Source organism: Gorilla gorilla, chromosome X, assembly GCF_029281585.2.
Source record: "Gorilla gorilla gorilla isolate KB3781 chromosome X, NHGRI_mGorGor1-v2.1_pri, whole genome shotgun sequence".
Lineage (NCBI taxonomy): Eukaryota > Metazoa > Chordata > Mammalia > Primates > Hominidae > Gorilla > Gorilla gorilla.
The window spans coordinates 29,917,876-29,934,889 of record NC_073247.2 but is presented as its reverse complement, the minus strand read 5'-3'; the positions used below and the strand labels follow the sequence as shown (position 1 = coordinate 29,934,889).

General features: G+C 43.2%; 1 protein-coding gene across 1 annotated transcript in view; it reads left to right on the top strand.

The window, feature by feature from the left end:
• The window catches only part of MAP3K15 (mitogen-activated protein kinase kinase kinase 15), a 156,105-nt gene that overhangs the window by 56,825 nt on the left and 82,266 nt on the right, over positions 1-17,014 (top strand). The window contains exon 6 of the mRNA XM_055376716.2: positions 2,388-2,494. Within this exon, the coding sequence (XP_055232691.1) occupies positions 2,388-2,494 (107 nt within the window). The remainder of the gene's footprint in view (positions 1-2,387; positions 2,495-17,014) is intronic.

Below are 17,014 nucleotides of genomic sequence, written 5' to 3'. Positions count from 1 at the left end.
TTAAGTTTATATGAACTTTACACTAGGCATTGTTCCAAGCCCTTTGACAAACCTGAATTCATTTAATCCTCTTAACAACCCTATGTGGGATATGTGTACTCTGATTATCCACATTTTACACATGAGGAAACTGAGGCACAGAGCGGTTAAGTAACTTGCCCGAGGTCACACAGCAATTGGTTAGGTCAGGATTCAGACTGAGACTGATGCTCCGTTGTCCTTGTTCCTAACCCCTCTGCTGTGCAACTTCCTTTAGGCTTTTGTCACTTCCTCCTTTGTTTACCACCATACATCAGTGACAGGGAGAACAGGAGTAGCAGAAACACATTCAGGACCCAGGGAATGTATATGTTTATTCTGAGACAAGCATCAGAAGCTACTGGAGAGTTCTGAGACTGGTCTTTTGGTCTGTGGTTCCGTGAAGAAAATTGAGCATTTGCTCCCTCCAAGTTGAATGCCATTGAGCCATCTCTAAGGATGTCTTGCCTTCCTTCCCTTTGGAGGAACACAGGATCATGTACCTTACTCATAGAATTCCACAAAGCCATGTTGAGAGTTGTTGGCTAGAAGTCTTTAAATTGAAGTGATGGAGGCGTCCATTTATGACCTGGACCAAAACAGAATCAACCAGTAAGGAACTCCTGCCCCTGGTGATAAACAGATGCAGCTAGCTGATTTTATTTTATTTCTGTTTTTCAAATTTTTATTTATTTATTTATTTATTGAGACAGAGTCTTGCTCTGTTACCCAGGCTGGAGTGCAGTGGTGTGATCTCAGCTCACTGCAACCTCCGACTCCCAGGTTCAAGCAATTCTCCTGCCTCAGCCTTCCCAGTAGCTGGAATTACAGGTGCCTGCCACCTTGCCTGGCTAACTTTTTTAATTTTTAGTAGGGATGGGGTTTCGCCATGTTGGGCAGGCTGATCTCAAACTCCTGACCTCAGGTGATCCATATGCCTCGGCCTCCCAGAGTGCTGGGATTACAGGCGTGAGCCACCGTGCCTGGCCAGCTAGCTGATTTTAATAGCAGTTGCTACTAGGGATGATGATAATGATTAGGTCTTGTCTCCCAGGACAAGAACATGGGAATGGCTTTTCTTGAAGCCTTTCTTCCCTCGAGCTGCTGCTTTTTGTCCTTCCCTTCATGTATGCCTTCTTTTCATAACCTTCCATTCATGCTCAAAGGTGGGCCAAGAGGTTCTTGGAATACCCTGCCTTCTCCCTCCTGGGGCAGCAGCATCAAGGCACAGAGCCACAGGACAGGCATGGCATTTCAGTGGGAAGCCCTGTTCTGCTGACCATGGCTGGCTGTCAGCAAGTAGGCCAGTTCCAACGATTCTAAGCCTGGCTGAAAGAGTAACAGGCGGCACTGCTAAGAGGGGACTTGGCTGAGACAAGCATGGTCGCAATTTTTCACCAGGTAATTATGCAGAGTTTAGAGCAGTGGTTCTCAACCCAAGGACTTTTTTGGCAGTGTCTGGAGACATTTTCAGTTGTAAAAACTAAGTGCGTGTGTGGGGCATGAGGTGGGTGGTGTGCTGTGGCTTCCAGTGGGTCAAGGCCAGCATCCTACAGTGCCCAGGACAGCTCCTACAACAGAGAATTATGGTCCAGAAATGTCACTAGTCCCAAGGTTGAGAAACACTAGTTTAGATTGATGTATTTGATTCTGGCAAAATAGGAAGGACTGGAATCTATGTGCTTTGACTGGAAGTTTGCTTGTGTGTATTTATCCAGCTCACTTTAACACACATCTCTGCTGATACTGTTTTTTTATTTTGTTTTTGATTTTGAGACAGGCGGAGTCTTGCTCTGTTGCCCAGGCTGGAATGCAATGGCACAATCTTGGCTCACTGCAACCTCCACCTCTCAGGTTCAATCAATTCGCCTGCCTCAGCCTCTCGAGTAGCTGGGATTCCAGGCGCCCGCCACCATGCCCAGCTATATTTTGTATTTTTAGTAGAGACAGGGTTTCACCGTGTTGGCCAGGCTAGTCTCGAACTCCTGACTTCAAGTGATCCACCCACCTCAGCCTCTCAAAGTGCTGGGATTACAGGTGTGAGCCACCACGCCCAGCCTCTGCTGATGCTGTTAACTCTCCTACACTCAGCTGTTTCCTGGCTGCTGGCCTCATTTACTTTTGTTGCCTTTGGATGCTTCATGCCCTTTGATAGCAGGGATTCCTTCTCTGTTCTTCTCTCTCTCATCCATCTTATTTTCTGGTCTTTTTCCCTCCTATTAAAGGCTACAAGTAACTTCACTAAATGCCCTTTGTAAGGAAGGGCCTGTCTTTAAGTGCGGAGGCTGTCTCCTGTTTATAACAATTCAGAAAAATCAGTGAAGAGCTGTGTTTCCTCTCTTGCTCACTTTGGGACCTCTTGCCAACAGGACTATGATGCGATGGTGAAGCTGGTAGAAACACTGGAGATGCTGCCTACGTGTGATTTGGCCGATCAGCATAACATTAAATTCCACTATGCGTTTGCACTGAATAGGTAAGAACGATAATGTATGTACAGGTTTTTAAACATGCCACCCATTGAATTCTGCTTCCTTCTTTCATTCAACATCGGGTATGAGCCAGGTCACATGCTAAATGCCAAGGTTATGAAGATGGACAAGGTCCAGTCTTTGTCCTCAGGGACTTTGTATTTGGAATACACATTCTAGCTGTGAGATTGAACACATCAATCCATCCTAATAGCTTATGATGGCATCAAAACAGGCACCCCCGGCTTCATGTATCTTGTAACACATACGAGGTCACATCTCTTTTTTAAATCAGGGTAAAATTTGCAGTCAGTGAAATGCACAGATCTTAAGTATATGATTTGTGTTTGATAATTGGCTATACACATGGAAACAACACTCCCATCAAAAAAGAAAACATTTCCATCACCCCAGAAGTTCCCTTGTGCTCCTTTGCAGGCAATCCTTAACCCCCCTCCATAGGTGACCAGTGTTACAGCCTCTGTCTCCATAGATGAGTTTGGCTTGTCCTTGAACTTCACATAAATGGAATCACACAGTGTGCACTCTTTTGTGTCATTCATCGTCGTGTTCGCGAGATTCATCTATGCGGTTGTGTGTATTAGTGGTTTGTTCATTCTCATTGCCGCCGCATAGTCCTTGGTATAGGTATGCCACAATCATCTGTTTTACTGCTGATGGGCCTCTAGGTTGTTTGCGGTTTGGGGATACTGAGAACAGCGCTGCTATGGACATTGCTGTACATGCTTTTTCTACACATATGGATACATTTCTCGGGTATATAGCATGTGCTTGTAGTAGACATCGGCAAACAGTGGTAGGATTCTGATTCCTTTTTGGGAGGAAGCTTCATGGTCTCTGTGGAAATGCACCTACTCTCTCCCCAGCAGCCTTTAAACCCAGAATCCCAAGGATGCATTGTTGTGAATGACGGCCAGTCTTCATTAAGCCTGATAAAGTCTTGTAACTTTGTTCCCCCGACATAGTAAGCTCCATTCTTATTTATATTTACCTGTGCTTGATTAATAACCATTAAATGAGCCATCACGCCTGAGGTTCTTGGGAGAGTGCCTGGCACACTGTAAGTGCTGTAAAAAATTGGTTTGTTAAATAAAAACTATAAGGGCCTTTTAAGTTACTCATCACTAAGTCTTTTTCCCAGACATAGTAGAGGTAACCGTTGTCAGACAGAGAATGAAATAATAGATTGCCATTTTCTCAAAATAACAAAAGAGTAAAACAAGATTTGAAATGGAAAATTGGGGCCAGCTGCAGTGGCTCATGCTTGTAATCCCAGCACTTTGGGAGGCCGAGGCGGGCAGATCACTTGAGCTCAGGAGTTCAAGACCAGCCTGGGCAACATGGCAAAACCCCGTCTCTACCAAAAAAAAAAAAAAAAAAAAAAAAAAAAAAAAAATTAGCCAGGCATGATGGCTTGTGCTTGTAGTCTCAGCTACTCAGGAGGCTAAGGTAGGCGGCTTGCTTGATCCTGGCAAGTTGATGCTGTAGTGAGCCATGATTGCACCATTGCACTCCAGCCTGGGTGGCAGAATGGAGACCCTGTTTCAAAAAAAAAAAGAAAAAAAGAAAAAAGAAAAAAAGACATAGAAAATTGGTATTTAGGAGAAACAGGTATAGCAGGATGAGGTGATCCTGAGATGAATACGTTTCCCGTTTGGAAGCAGAATGGCTGGGATTGCACACCAGAGAGCCACCTTTCTCTTCGATGGGTCTTTTCCTTCTAGTCTGATTATCTCCTGTTAGACAGTGGCTCTGTTTAATAGGGCCAGACGGGGTCCTCAACACTGAGAACCTCATTTTCTCCAACAAACTAAGGATTTTCTATAGGATTGCAATACTTGCTTCATTTACACATGTAATCTGATCCTGAATTTCACATTTTTGCTTTAGGCTTAACTTGGCCAGCCATCAACATAGTAGGAGTTTGCATTACACATTGAGCATCTCTAATCTGAAAATCTGAATTCCAAAGTGCTCCTAAATCCAAAACTTTTTGAGCGCCGACATGATTCTCAAAGGAAATGCTCATTGGAGCATTTTGTATTTCAAATTAGGGATGCTTAACTCGTAAGTATAATGTAAACATTCCGAAATCTGAAATACTGCAAATCCAAAGCACTTCTGGTCCCGAGCATTTTGGATAAGAGATACCTAACTGGTATATATAGTTTTGAGCGAGTTTATGGCATTACTTTGTATCTGTAAAGGGGAAAATAGTGATGGACAAGAAATGAGTTTTCCTGCATTAAGGTTGACCTTTAGCTCTCAGGAAGTGGAGCAAATCATGGCCAGAAATGAGTTACTGAAGGCTGGCAGTAATGGATGACTTTCGACCCTCAGATGTCAAGGGCTCCCTGTTAGTGGGAAAGCTGGCTCGAGCCGGTCAGCTTTCCCTGATACCTTCCACTCCACTGCGTTCAGAAGCCCATTCAAAGCTACTTCAAGTTTCCACTGAGCAGTTAAACTGCTTGCTGCTTGATGGCATGGAATATTTTATGAGTGATTTGTATTTGCTGTTGCTTTTACAAATGGGGCTTTATTAGATATATGAATGTAGTCAGAATATTCTGACCAGGGATCCAGCCAGTGAGTTGGATGGTCTAGAAGAAGAAAATCAGAATCAAAGTCCCAGGTTCAAAACAAAATAGAACTTGCCAGTCGCAAAATAGAAGGCATGTGCTCATACTCTACTTCCAGCATCTTTGGATCGAGACTAGCAACTCTGGCAAAATTTACCTCTTTGAATTAATTACTCAGTAAGTGGCAGGGCAGTTGGATGTGTGACGCACTGATTGGAATGTCTAATATGTCGTTCTGTAAATAAGGGGAGTGCTAGATGAGAATGCTCTGCAGACCCTAGAAATGTGTGCAGGGGACATGAGATGAACGTGACTGAATCCAGCCCACACCAGAGGGGCTGCATGCTTGTTCCAGAACCTACTGTATTCACCTGAGCCTTAGTCTCTGAGCTTCCCAGCCGAGAGGGCAGAGTGAGCTTGTCATCTCTACAGTAGGCACGAGCCTCCTTTTGTCTCTTCTGTTGATGTTTGCTGTTTGATTTCGCTGTCTTAATTTCCATGTGGATATAAGTAGCATTCTTTATGACATGTTTGTCAAATGTAGAAAAATGATGACATCTTCCCACTTTTCTAATGCATTGTCTCCAGGCTCCTGAAAGCATCTTGTGAAAGAAGGATACGTACTTGTTGCTTTTCTAGTGAAGAGAACCACAAAATCTGCCAACTTAAAAGGAATCATTTAGTCCAAATCCTTTGTTTTGGAGAGGAGAAAGAAACAAAGAAAAAGGCAAGGGCCCAAAATGTAACACCTGGTCAATAAGAGATCTGGAACCAGAACTCCCTCCCTAATGTTACCACAGCACACTGCATATACTACTTTTTTTTTTTTTTTTTTTGGCCTGAGACGCTCACTCTGTTGCCCAGGCTGGAGTGCAATGGCGTAATCTCGGCTCACTGCGGCCTTTGCCTCCTGGGTTCAAGCGATTCTGCTGCCTTAGCCCCCTGAGTAGCTGGGATTACAGGTGCGCATCACCACGCCTGGCTAATATTTGTATTTTAGTAGAGACGAGGTTTCACCGTGTTGGCCAGGCTGGTCTCAAACTCCTGACCTCAAGTAATCCACCTGCCTCAGCCTCCCAAAGTGCTGGGATTACAGACATGAGCCACTGTGCCAGGCCTTGGTTTGGTGTTTATTGTAGCAAAAAAATACATATAAAATTTACCATCTTAACCACTTTTAAGCATATAGTTCAGTACTGTTAAATATGTTCACATATGGTGAAACGGGGCTCTAGAAGTTTTCATTTTGTAAATCTGAAACTATGCACACATTCATTAAACAGCTGCCCGTTGCTCCCTTCCCCAGTCCCTAGCAACCACCATTCTCCTGTTTCTGTGACTGTGACTATCCCAGGTACCTCATATAAGTGAAATCGTACAGCACTACTGTCCAATCTTTTGGCTTCCCTGGGCCACATTGGAAGAAGAATTGTCTTGGACCATACATAAAATACACTAACCATTGCTGATGAGCTAAAAAAAAAAAATTGCAAGAAAACCTCATAATGTTTTAAGAAAGTTTACGCATTTGTATTGGGCTGCATTCAAAGCCATCATGTACCACATGGGCCGCTGGTTGAACAACCTTGTACAGGGTTTGTCTCTCTCTGACTGCTTTATTTCACTTAGTGTAATGTCCTCAAGGTTCATTCATGGTTGTAGCATGTGTCAGAACTTCCTTTTCAAGGGTGAATAATCCATGGTATGTACAGACCACATTTTGTTTATCCATTCATCTGTCGATGGACATTTAGGTTACCTCTTGAGTATTGTGGATAGTGCTACTATTAACATAGTATGCAAATATTTCTTCTAGACCCTGCTTCCAATTCTTTTGGATATATGCCCAGAAGTAAAATTGTTGGATCATACAGTAGTCCTATTTTTAATTTTTTTTTTCTTTTTCTTTCTTTGTTTCTTTTCTTTTCTTTTTTCTTTTTTTTTTTTGAGACAGACTCCTGCTCTGTCACCCAGGCTGGAGTGCAGTGGCATGATCTTGGCTCACTGCAACCTCTGCCTCCCAGGTTCAAGTGATTCTCCTGCTTCAGCCACCTGAGTAGCTGGGACTACAGGTGCACACCACCACACCTGGCGAATTTTTTTTTGGTAGAGATGGGATTTTGCCATGTTTCCTAGGCTGGTCTAGAACCCCTGACCTCAAGTGATCCACCTATCTCAGCCTCCCAAAGTGCTGAGATTACAGGCATGAACCACCATGCCTGGCATATTTTTAATTTTTTGAGGAATCTGCAAATTGTTTTCCATCGTGCCTGCCCCATTTACATCTCACCAGCGGTGTACGGTTTCTCCAATCCTTGCCAACATTTATTTTCTGTTTTCCTTTTTTTTTTATTAGCTGCCCTAATGAGTATAAGATGATAGCCTATTGTAGTTTCAATGGACATTTCTCTGGTTAGTGACACTGAGCATCTTTTCATCTGCTTGTTGGCCATTTGTATATTATCTTTGGAGAAATGTCTATTCAAGTTCTTTGCCCATTTTTTAAAAAGGTTATTTGATTTTTGTTGTTGTTGAGTTGTAGGAGGGTTTTTTTTATATATATATTCTGGCTATTGACTCCCGATCAAATATACAATTTGTAACTGTTTTCCTATATTGTATAGGTTGACTTTTCACTCTGTTGATTGTATCCTTTGATGCCCAAAAGTTTTTAAGTTTGATGTCTCATTTATCTGATCTTCTTTTTTTTTTTTTTTGGAAACTGACTCTGTTGCCCAGGCTGGAGTGCAGTGGTGTGATTTCCGCTCAAGGCAACCTCCACCTCCCGGGTTCAAGCAATTCTCCTCCCTCAGCCTCCCGAGTAGCTGGGATTACCGGCACCCACCACCACGCCAGCTAATTTTTGTATTTTTAGTAGAGATGGGGTTTCGCCCTGTTGGCAAGGCTGGTCTCGAACTCCTGACCTCAAGTAATCCACCTGCCTCGGCTTCCCAAAGTGCCAGGGTTACAGGCGTGAGCCACTGCACCCGGCCGGATGTCTCATTTATCTAATCCTGCTTTGTTGCCTGTGCTTTCAATGTCATACCCATGAAATCCTTGCCACGTGTATACTTTTTATAACAAAAAGCTAGTTGTATTTTTTTTCTTGATAAATGAACCATCTTATCTTCTGAGCAGTGGCCTTGCCAATAATACATGTTATCTTTTAAAAAAATATTTGCTTAAAGGGCTCTGTCTTCATTGCTCCTCACTGGCCTCCTTGAGCCCGTGATATCTTCCTTTTCTGTATCCTTCTTCAGTTCCCTCCTTTTTGTCCTTCCTCCTTTACTTACTAACTTATTTATGTGTCAGTATAAGGGCTGTGTGTAAAGGAAGAGGGTTCATGAGGGGTGACTGAAGTTAACAGGTGATTTTTTAAAAAATCACATTTTCAAGTCCAACAGAGCTTAAAGGTAAAATAAATATAAAAAATTACACATGTATATTTCTCTCTCACACACACCTGAACTTATACAAACAAGTGAATTTGTTTGATTCAAATGAATTTCACTGCAGTGTTCTGCATTGATTTTGGCAATGCTGCCTTTATTCAGAATATTGTGGCATCAGTCAGAGAGGAATTTTTTTCTTTGGAATTGCCAGCTTTCTTTATTTTTTTCGTCTCCTCTCCCTTTTCTCCTGTCCTCTTCTCCTCCTCTCCTCTGTTGCCCAGGCTAGAGTGCAGTGGTGTGATGATGGCTCATTGCAACCTTGACTTTCTGGGCTCAAGTGATCCTCCCGCCTCAGCCTCCTAAGTAGGCACATGCCACCATGCCCAGCTAATTTGGAATTGCTAGCTTTCAAGGCACATAGGAAATCAATATCATTCCAATGGGTTCTGAAGACAGATTTGGGTTCCAGTTCCTGCTTCTGTACTTCAGTGTTATGGCCGTGGTCAAGTAATTTAACCTCCTGAAACGTTGGTGTCCCCATTTATAAAATGTGATACTGACATCTACCATGTAGTATCACTTGGAGTACTCTTGGCACGAAGCAGGTGCTTGGCTATTGCTGTTACTATTACTGTGTAGCTTGATCACCCATATTTTTTCTACCAGGTTTGAGGGATAACTTTTGACCATTTCCAAATACCAAAACTACTAGCAAAATACAGAGATTGCCACCACAGACAATATTTAAAATAACATACCTTTGGCTCTGAAAAAAAATTCTTAAGAGAAATTTATAGAAGTGCTTTTAGCACCAGAACATCGTTTGAATAAGTCTCTGGCCCTCTGAGATGACTATTTTGCGTGGGACAGGGTTGATATGAATATAGGTATTTGCAGAAAAAAGCGATCGTTTGGTAAGTTCAAAGTTTATTGATTTAGAGTGGGTTTCTTCACCTTGGCACTATTGATATTTGGAGCTGGATAACTCTCTGTCATGGGGGCTGTCCTATGTATAGTAAGATGTTTAGCAACATCCCTCGTCTTTACCCACTAGATGCCAATAGCACTCCCCCCGCACCTCACCCAATGTAACAACCAAAAATGTCTCTAGACATTGACAAATGTCCCATAGGGGACAAAAATCCCTTCTGGTTGAGACCGCTGATTTACAGGGAGGCATTTGAGGTATAGAAAAAGTGCACGCTTTGACATTTGCATCACCAACAATATGATGTTGTCAAGCTAATTAAACTCCTTCAGCCTGAATTTGTTCATCTGTAAACCAGGATGGTGATGCCTAAATAAGATATGCCATATGCAAATGACTGCACGGCCCCTGGCAGCTAGAAGGCAGTTCATAAAAGTTTGATATCTCCTCCATTTATCCCTCATTTACACTTCTTAATTCTAATCAGGAGATAACCTAGTGTTACATAAAAAGATTACAGAGTCAACAGGGCAAGTGCCAAGTGGCTTAGTCTGTAGGAATTATGGTTGCTTAAAGTAGACAAGAAAAACTGCTTGTAATGTGGCCAAAAAGTGGCCCAGAGCTCTTAACTGGCTGTTGGTCACCCAGAGAGCATTCAACTTGGGGAATGGTTTGAGAAATACTCCAAAACCGCTCTACTGTTTACAACCCACAAAACTGTGGACTGGACTGCTGGGGAAAAAAAGTAGAATGGTGGGAATTAATTTGAGGCTTTAAAAATTAAATAATATCATAAGTAAAATATTAGCATAGTGTCTGGTGCCTAGATAATGTTGGATGAATGTTAATTGCCCTTCTATTTCCCCCCAGAGAATTCCAACCACCAGTGTTAGGTCATCTGCAATGATAGTCTGAACTGAAAACAATGTTATGACCAAGTTTTCTATCAGCCTAAGAAAATGCAACACTGAGAGAGCTAAGACTAATGAATACAATGCGTAAAGGACTTTCAAGTAAAATTTTTCCGTACCTGACATCAAATTTTTCATCAATGAGATTTAAGAACACAGTTCCTTATGTTTTTCTCATGTATAATTTTTTTTCGGGGGCAGGGGGGAACTTCCTCCAGTGGTTTAAGGTATTTTTTCCCCCATAACAGTAAAGTCAAATACAGGAGACATTGTTTTAACATATCTTTGTGACTGGGCATCCAGAAAATTGGTTAACACTGTTAACAGCCCTGCCAATTGCTCACTTGATTGTTTTGAGGCTTATGGTAGCATGTATTGCAGTTACCAGCCTCAGATATCAGTTGAGGACATAAGGACTGGGAATTTATTTGTAATACATTTTGACATGCAGGGTAAACCGTTAATTATTAACCATTCCTGAGGAAAATCCTGACCCATGTAAGTTGCTACCAGGGCCTCCGCTTGGCACTCTGAATCAATCGCATGTGGACATTCCCTGTTAGCTGCATTGTGAAGTCCTCGTTGCCACGTTGAGTCAGGAAGACCAAACTAGAAGTTCAGGAGACACTAACCCTGGAAAAGCTGCCTTCTCGCCCACTGCCTGAGGATTTCAAACAAATGAGAAAAGCCACAGTTCCACTTAGGAAACATTGACTTTCCTGTAGATTCAGCCTCCTATACCTTAGAGTGGGTGTTGAGAGACTTCACATGCGTTCATCCCTGTCGCTGTTGTCCTTGAGATAAGGACATTGATAAAGAGAAGGTGGGAGACATCCTTTCAGATTTTCGTGGGTGAGTTTCTAAAGAGACAGAAGGGCCACTAAATCAACCCTATATAACCCCCTTCTAAATTCAGGATGGCAATTCACATTTTACTTTAGATGAAATATTATCAGTAAGTGAGTTTGGATAATGCTTCACTTAAGATTCAGAACAGTTGTGTTTCAGTGTGTGTGAACACTTTGTAGTATATCACAGCTCTTATTTCAGCAATGTAGGGAGGATACATTTATGCCTGTGTTGAAGGACTTGTAAAGAAAGGACTTTGTGTTGTAGGAAAAGTGTTGGTTTGAGAGTTAGGCAGCCTGTATTCTATCCCAGTTCTCCTCCTAACTAGCTGGGTATCTGTGGGCAAGTCACTTTACTTCCCAGGAATTAGTAGAAGTGGACATACAAAAGACAAGAAATAAAAAGGGCCAAGCACAGTGGCTCGCACTTGTAATCCCAGCAACTCCTGAGGTCAGGAGTCTGAGACCAGCCTGAGCAACATAGCAAGACCCCGTCTCTACAAAACAAAATTTAAAAATTAGCCGGTGTGGTGGTGTACAACTATAGTCCCAGCTACTCAGGAGACTGAGGCAGGAGTAGCGCATGAGCCCAGGAGGTCAAGGCTGCAGTGAGCTATGATTGTACCACTGCATTCCAGCCTGGGCCACAGAGCCAGGCCCTGTCTCAATCAATAAATCATTAAGTTTAAAAAATAAATTACCTAATTAATTTTTAAAATATATAAATAAAATTTTTTTTTAAAAAAAAAGGAAGGGAAGGCTGTAGGCTGGGTAGCAGTTCCAGTTGAGGTTGTCTCTTTAGTTGTACTCCAGGTGCCAGATTACAAGTTCACCCGATGCCACCCTGTGTATTTCAGTGGTTGATGTTTGACAAGACCGGAGGGAGGTTAAGATGGGCTCTGACTACAGTGAACAGTCCAGTTTAGCCTGACTGAAGGGTTTATTTAGGTGATAGGGAGAAATAGATGGCTGAGGAGGGAGGTTGGCCCCAGGGGTTAAGGACCTTGACTGATAAGCTAAGGAATTTGAATTTTGTTCTGTAGTCCCTAGGGAGTAATTACTGAAGTTTTTGTAAACGGGACTGAGATGAGCCAGGTTACGACTCCACCACTATCTGCATGGCCTTAGGCAGGTCACCAAACTTACCTAGACCTAGACCTTATAGTCGTCTTTTTTAAAGAGAGAGAGAGTGATTTGGACCAGATGATTTTGAACATTGCTCTCCTTTCAAAAGTTCTGAGTCTATAACTTGAAGTATCATTTTATTAGTTGAATGATTAGAGACAGATCCTTTAAGACCTTGCTTTATGATGGATTCTTTATCCTATCAGCGATCTATCTCAGTCCTATTTGTTGTTGTAAACTCAATTATGTCACTGTTCCCAGGGAGAGGAAAACCTACTCTGTGTGCTTTCTCACTTTGCTTCCTAGTAACACATTATAATAAAGGAGTTTTTGCTTAAACAATAAAAGATTTTGTTAGAACACAGGTTAAGTGAACTAAAAGGCACACGTACAATTTATTTCACGGCCAAATGCCAAATTTTCCTCAAATTATTTGCCCACTACCTCAGCTAGTCTCTGTCTAGTTTTGTTGCTGTTGCTGGCTGATTAATATTTATTTATTTATTTATTTATTTATTTTTGAGATGGAGTTTCGCTCTTGTCGCCCAGGCTGAAGTACAATGGCATGATCTCAGCTCACTGCAATCTCTGCCTCCCGGATTCAAGCAATTCCCCTGCTTCAGCCTCCCGAGTAGCTGGGACTACAGGCACCTGACACCACGCCTGGCTAGTTTTTGTATTTTTAGTAGATATTGGCTTTCACTATGTTGGCCAGGCTGGTCTCGAACTCCTGACCTCATGAGGGTGATCCACCCGCCTCAGCCTCCCAAAGTGCTGGGATTACAGGCGTGAGCCGCTACACCTGGCCTTTGGCTGATTAATTTTAAACGCAATTTTAGTTTGATATTTCCATCACTAATTTTTTTTTTTTTTTTGAGACAGAGTCTCACTCTGTCGCCCAGGTTGGAGTGCAGTGGTGTGATCTCAGCTCACTGCAACCTCTGCCTCCTCGGTTCAAGCGATTCTCCTGCCTCAGCCCCCCGAGTAGCTGAAATTACAGACATCCGCCACCACACTGGCTAATTTTTCTACTTTTAGTAGAGACGAGGTTTCACTATGTTGGCCAGGCTGGTCTTGAACTCCTGGCCTCAAGTGATCTACCCACCTCAGCCTCCCAAAGTGCTGGGATTACAGGCATGAGCCACCATGCCTGGCCCCTAGTTTTTCTTAATAAGAACTTTTAATATATGTCTAGAGTCATAATCTAGGTCTCCCCCCACCCCAAAACAGCCCCTGAGATAAGAATTTGGGGGCAGATAGTTTATTTGGGAGATGAGCCTAGGAAGTTTCAGAAGGGAGACAGGGAAGTGAGATAGGGAAAAGAAGAAAGGCAGTAGAGGGTATATTAATGAGCAGATGACCACTGTGTGGGAAACTGAGGCTCTATAGTGTTGAGGAGTTTAGGGAGGCTTTATAGAACATTCTCTATAGAACAACATATAGAGTTGTCTCATCCAGTGGACGAGGAAGCTGGGTACCTATCCACTAACTCTCAGCCATCACTGGTTGAGGGCTGCCCTGGGGGTGGGACACTCCCAGGGGTGGTAGGGAGAGGGAGAATGGCAGTGGCACTGGGACCCATCAAGCTTACAGGTGAGTGCCAATGGGATGCTATCAGGCCATTGTGTGTCTTTCGCACCTACTGCCCTTGTGGGAGTTGATGTTGTTTTATATCTCTAATGCTTTCTTTTTCTGATCAACTGTTTTTCTTGAAATATCAATTTCTGAGGAGCTTCTGAGTCTTCCTGTGTTCTATTTTGTACAGAATTCTGGGGAGAATTTAATTTTAGTTTCTTGTAGTTTGTTCTGCTCTGCAGAAGATGCCAGGAATGATCTAAAATATGTACACTTCGAGATCTGTTACCAGAGGTATTGATGCCATAGTTGCCTGGCTACTGTACTGAAGATTTTTCCTTGAGATATTTCTTTATTCAAAAGTGGTTCTATTTTTTTAATGCATGATTGAGCGGCCAACGAATATCGTTCTGAGCAGGCAGAAAAGTTTTAGTGGTGTATCTCTGGATTTTGCACACGTAGATTTGGCTTCTCCTCACAGCAGCTCAGGAGAATCACTGCAGAGAGAAAACTCTCCTGTGATCCCTCCCTTTAAGAACAGATGGCGATCTTGGCTCTGCCATCAAACCAAAGGAAACATCAGTGATAACCATCAGAGGACCTGTATGAGATGAGAAAATTCCTATGAAAAATGACCTAGACGCTTACTCTTAGCAGCACACCAGAATAGGTCTCGTGGTGATCTTAGGTGACATGCACTAAATATTATTTTAACAACAATGCCACTTTTCTTGAGGTTTTAAGGAATAGTTGCTCAGCAAGTCAGATGAAAGGAAGTTCTCACCAGCAGCCAGCCCTTGGGGGATTATTCATGGATGGCAGGAATGTGCAGAAAAGGATTCAGGAGACATGAAGGAACTATCCATGTGCTAGTTTTCCTGTGCAGTTGGGGGTGTGAGGATGGCCCGGTAAGTGGAGCACATTTATGGAAAAATGGCTATTACTTGGGTATTTGGGGGAAGGCTTCTTGGGAGGAGCTAGAATCTGGAAAGCCATTTGGAGTGACATGTGAAACCTGGAGAATAGCTCCTGAGTCCTTTGGAGCAGGAAGTTCCTTGATTAGGCAGAGCCTTTGAGAAACTTGGCATAAGAGGAATAGAAATGACTCCATGTGGCCTGGCCCGTCCCTCCCGGTTTGCTCCTCTCTAGCTGCCCTCATCCGCCTTCAGTCTTAGGGCAGCAGGCTGTTCTCAGCTGTGGATGTTAGCATATGCTGTTCCCCCACCCAGAATACTTGTTCCCTCATTGCTTACCTGACTGAAGCTGATGATCCTTCAGGGTCTAGTTTCAGTGTCTCTTTCTGAGAAAAGCTGATGTTGCAAAGAATACCAAGTCTGGAAAGGATGTTCCTATTGTTACTCATTCTCATAGCGCTTGTTATTTCCCTTTATAGCACTCAATTTCTGTGTTTACTTGTTTAATACCTATCATCCCTCCTGCTGTACTATAAGCCTGAGTGGGCAGGGGCCATGGTGTATACTAGGCCATGATATAGCCAGTGCCTAGTAACATTGTGCCACCCACAGAGTAGGCACTCAGTAAAGATTTGTTGAATGGGGTCGGGCGCAGTGGCTCATGCCTGTCATCCCAGCACTTTGGGAGGTTGAGGCAGGCAGATCACTTGAGGTCAGGAGTTTGAGACCAGCCTGGTCTACATGGTAAAACCCCGTTTCTACTAAAAATACAACAATGAGCCAGGCATGGTGGCACATACCTGTAATCCCAGCTACTCAGAAGGCTGAGGCATGAGAATCACTTGAACCCGGGAGGCGGAAGTTGCAGTGAGCTGAGATTGTGCCACTGCAGTCCAGTCTGGGCGACAGAGCGAGACTCCATCTCAAAAAAAAAAAAAAAAAAAAAAAAAAAAGCCGGGCACGGTGGCTCATGCCTGTCATCCCAGCACTTTGGGAGGTCGAGGCAGGTGGATCACTTGAGGTCAGGAGTTTGAGACCAGCCTGGCCAACATGGTGAAACCCCGTCTCTACTAAAAATATAAAAAATTACCCAGGTGTGGTGGTGCGCACCTGTAATCCCAGGTACTCGGGAGGCTGAGGTAGGAGAATCAACTGAACCCGGGAAGTGGAGATTGCAGTGAGCCGAGATTGTGTCACTGCACTCCAGCCTGGGCAACAGAGTGAGAGTCCATCTCAAAATAATAATAATAATAATAAAATAAAAGCCAGGCATGGTAGTACATGCCTGTAGTCCCAGCTACTTGGGAGGCTGAGGCAGGAGAATCACTTGAACCCAGGAGGCAGAGGTTGCAGTGAGTCGAGATCGCACCACTGCACTCCAATCTGGGCGACAGAGTGAGACTCTGCCTCAAAAAAAAAAAAAATTGTTGAATGGGTAAGTGAATGAAGAAGTGACTAATGATCAACTGTGATATAGTATTAGAAGAGAGCCACATAATGAGTGTCTGGGTGCTACAGTTAATTTAAAGTTTGGTAGTAGAAAGTAAACGTATTGCATTTTCTTTATTTATATGTGAGTCTGTGCTTAAAAACAAAAACATCCAAGTCAGACATACTCATTGTATACAGAAAAATATAAAAACATAATTACCGTTGATACCACTATCCAAAGATAACCACTGAAGTAGAGTGTGGCCCAAAGCAGGGAATGCAGAAAAGTAGAGGAGTCCACATGGGCTAGGTCAGGGTCAGTGGTGATGGAAGTCCTCCTAGCGTGAGATCCCTGGTGTCTGCTAAAAAAGGGATTTGATAAAAACTCAGAGGGGAACAGATCTTCCTGACCGGGGGAACCCCTGCCGCCTCGGCGGTGTTGACTTGTGTATTAGGCTAGTGTAACTGTTGTAACAGACAGCCCCACAATTTCAGTGACTTCACATGATGGAAGTTTCTTTTCACTCATGCACTATTCCAATGTGGATGTATCCTGGCTGGGCAGTCTCTTCTTCAGGTGATTTCTTGGTGAACTCAGTCTCCTTGCATCCTGAGGCTCTGCCCTCTCCTGGATCCTCAGATCTCCTTTCAGCCAGATGATAGGAAAAGAGCATGGTGACTTGTTAGAGAGGTTTTGTGTCTGTGTTTGGAACAGCTTTGCTGAGATGTAATTCACATACCATACAATTAACCCATTTTGGGTGGATGCAGTGGCTCACACCTGTAATCCCAGCACTTTGC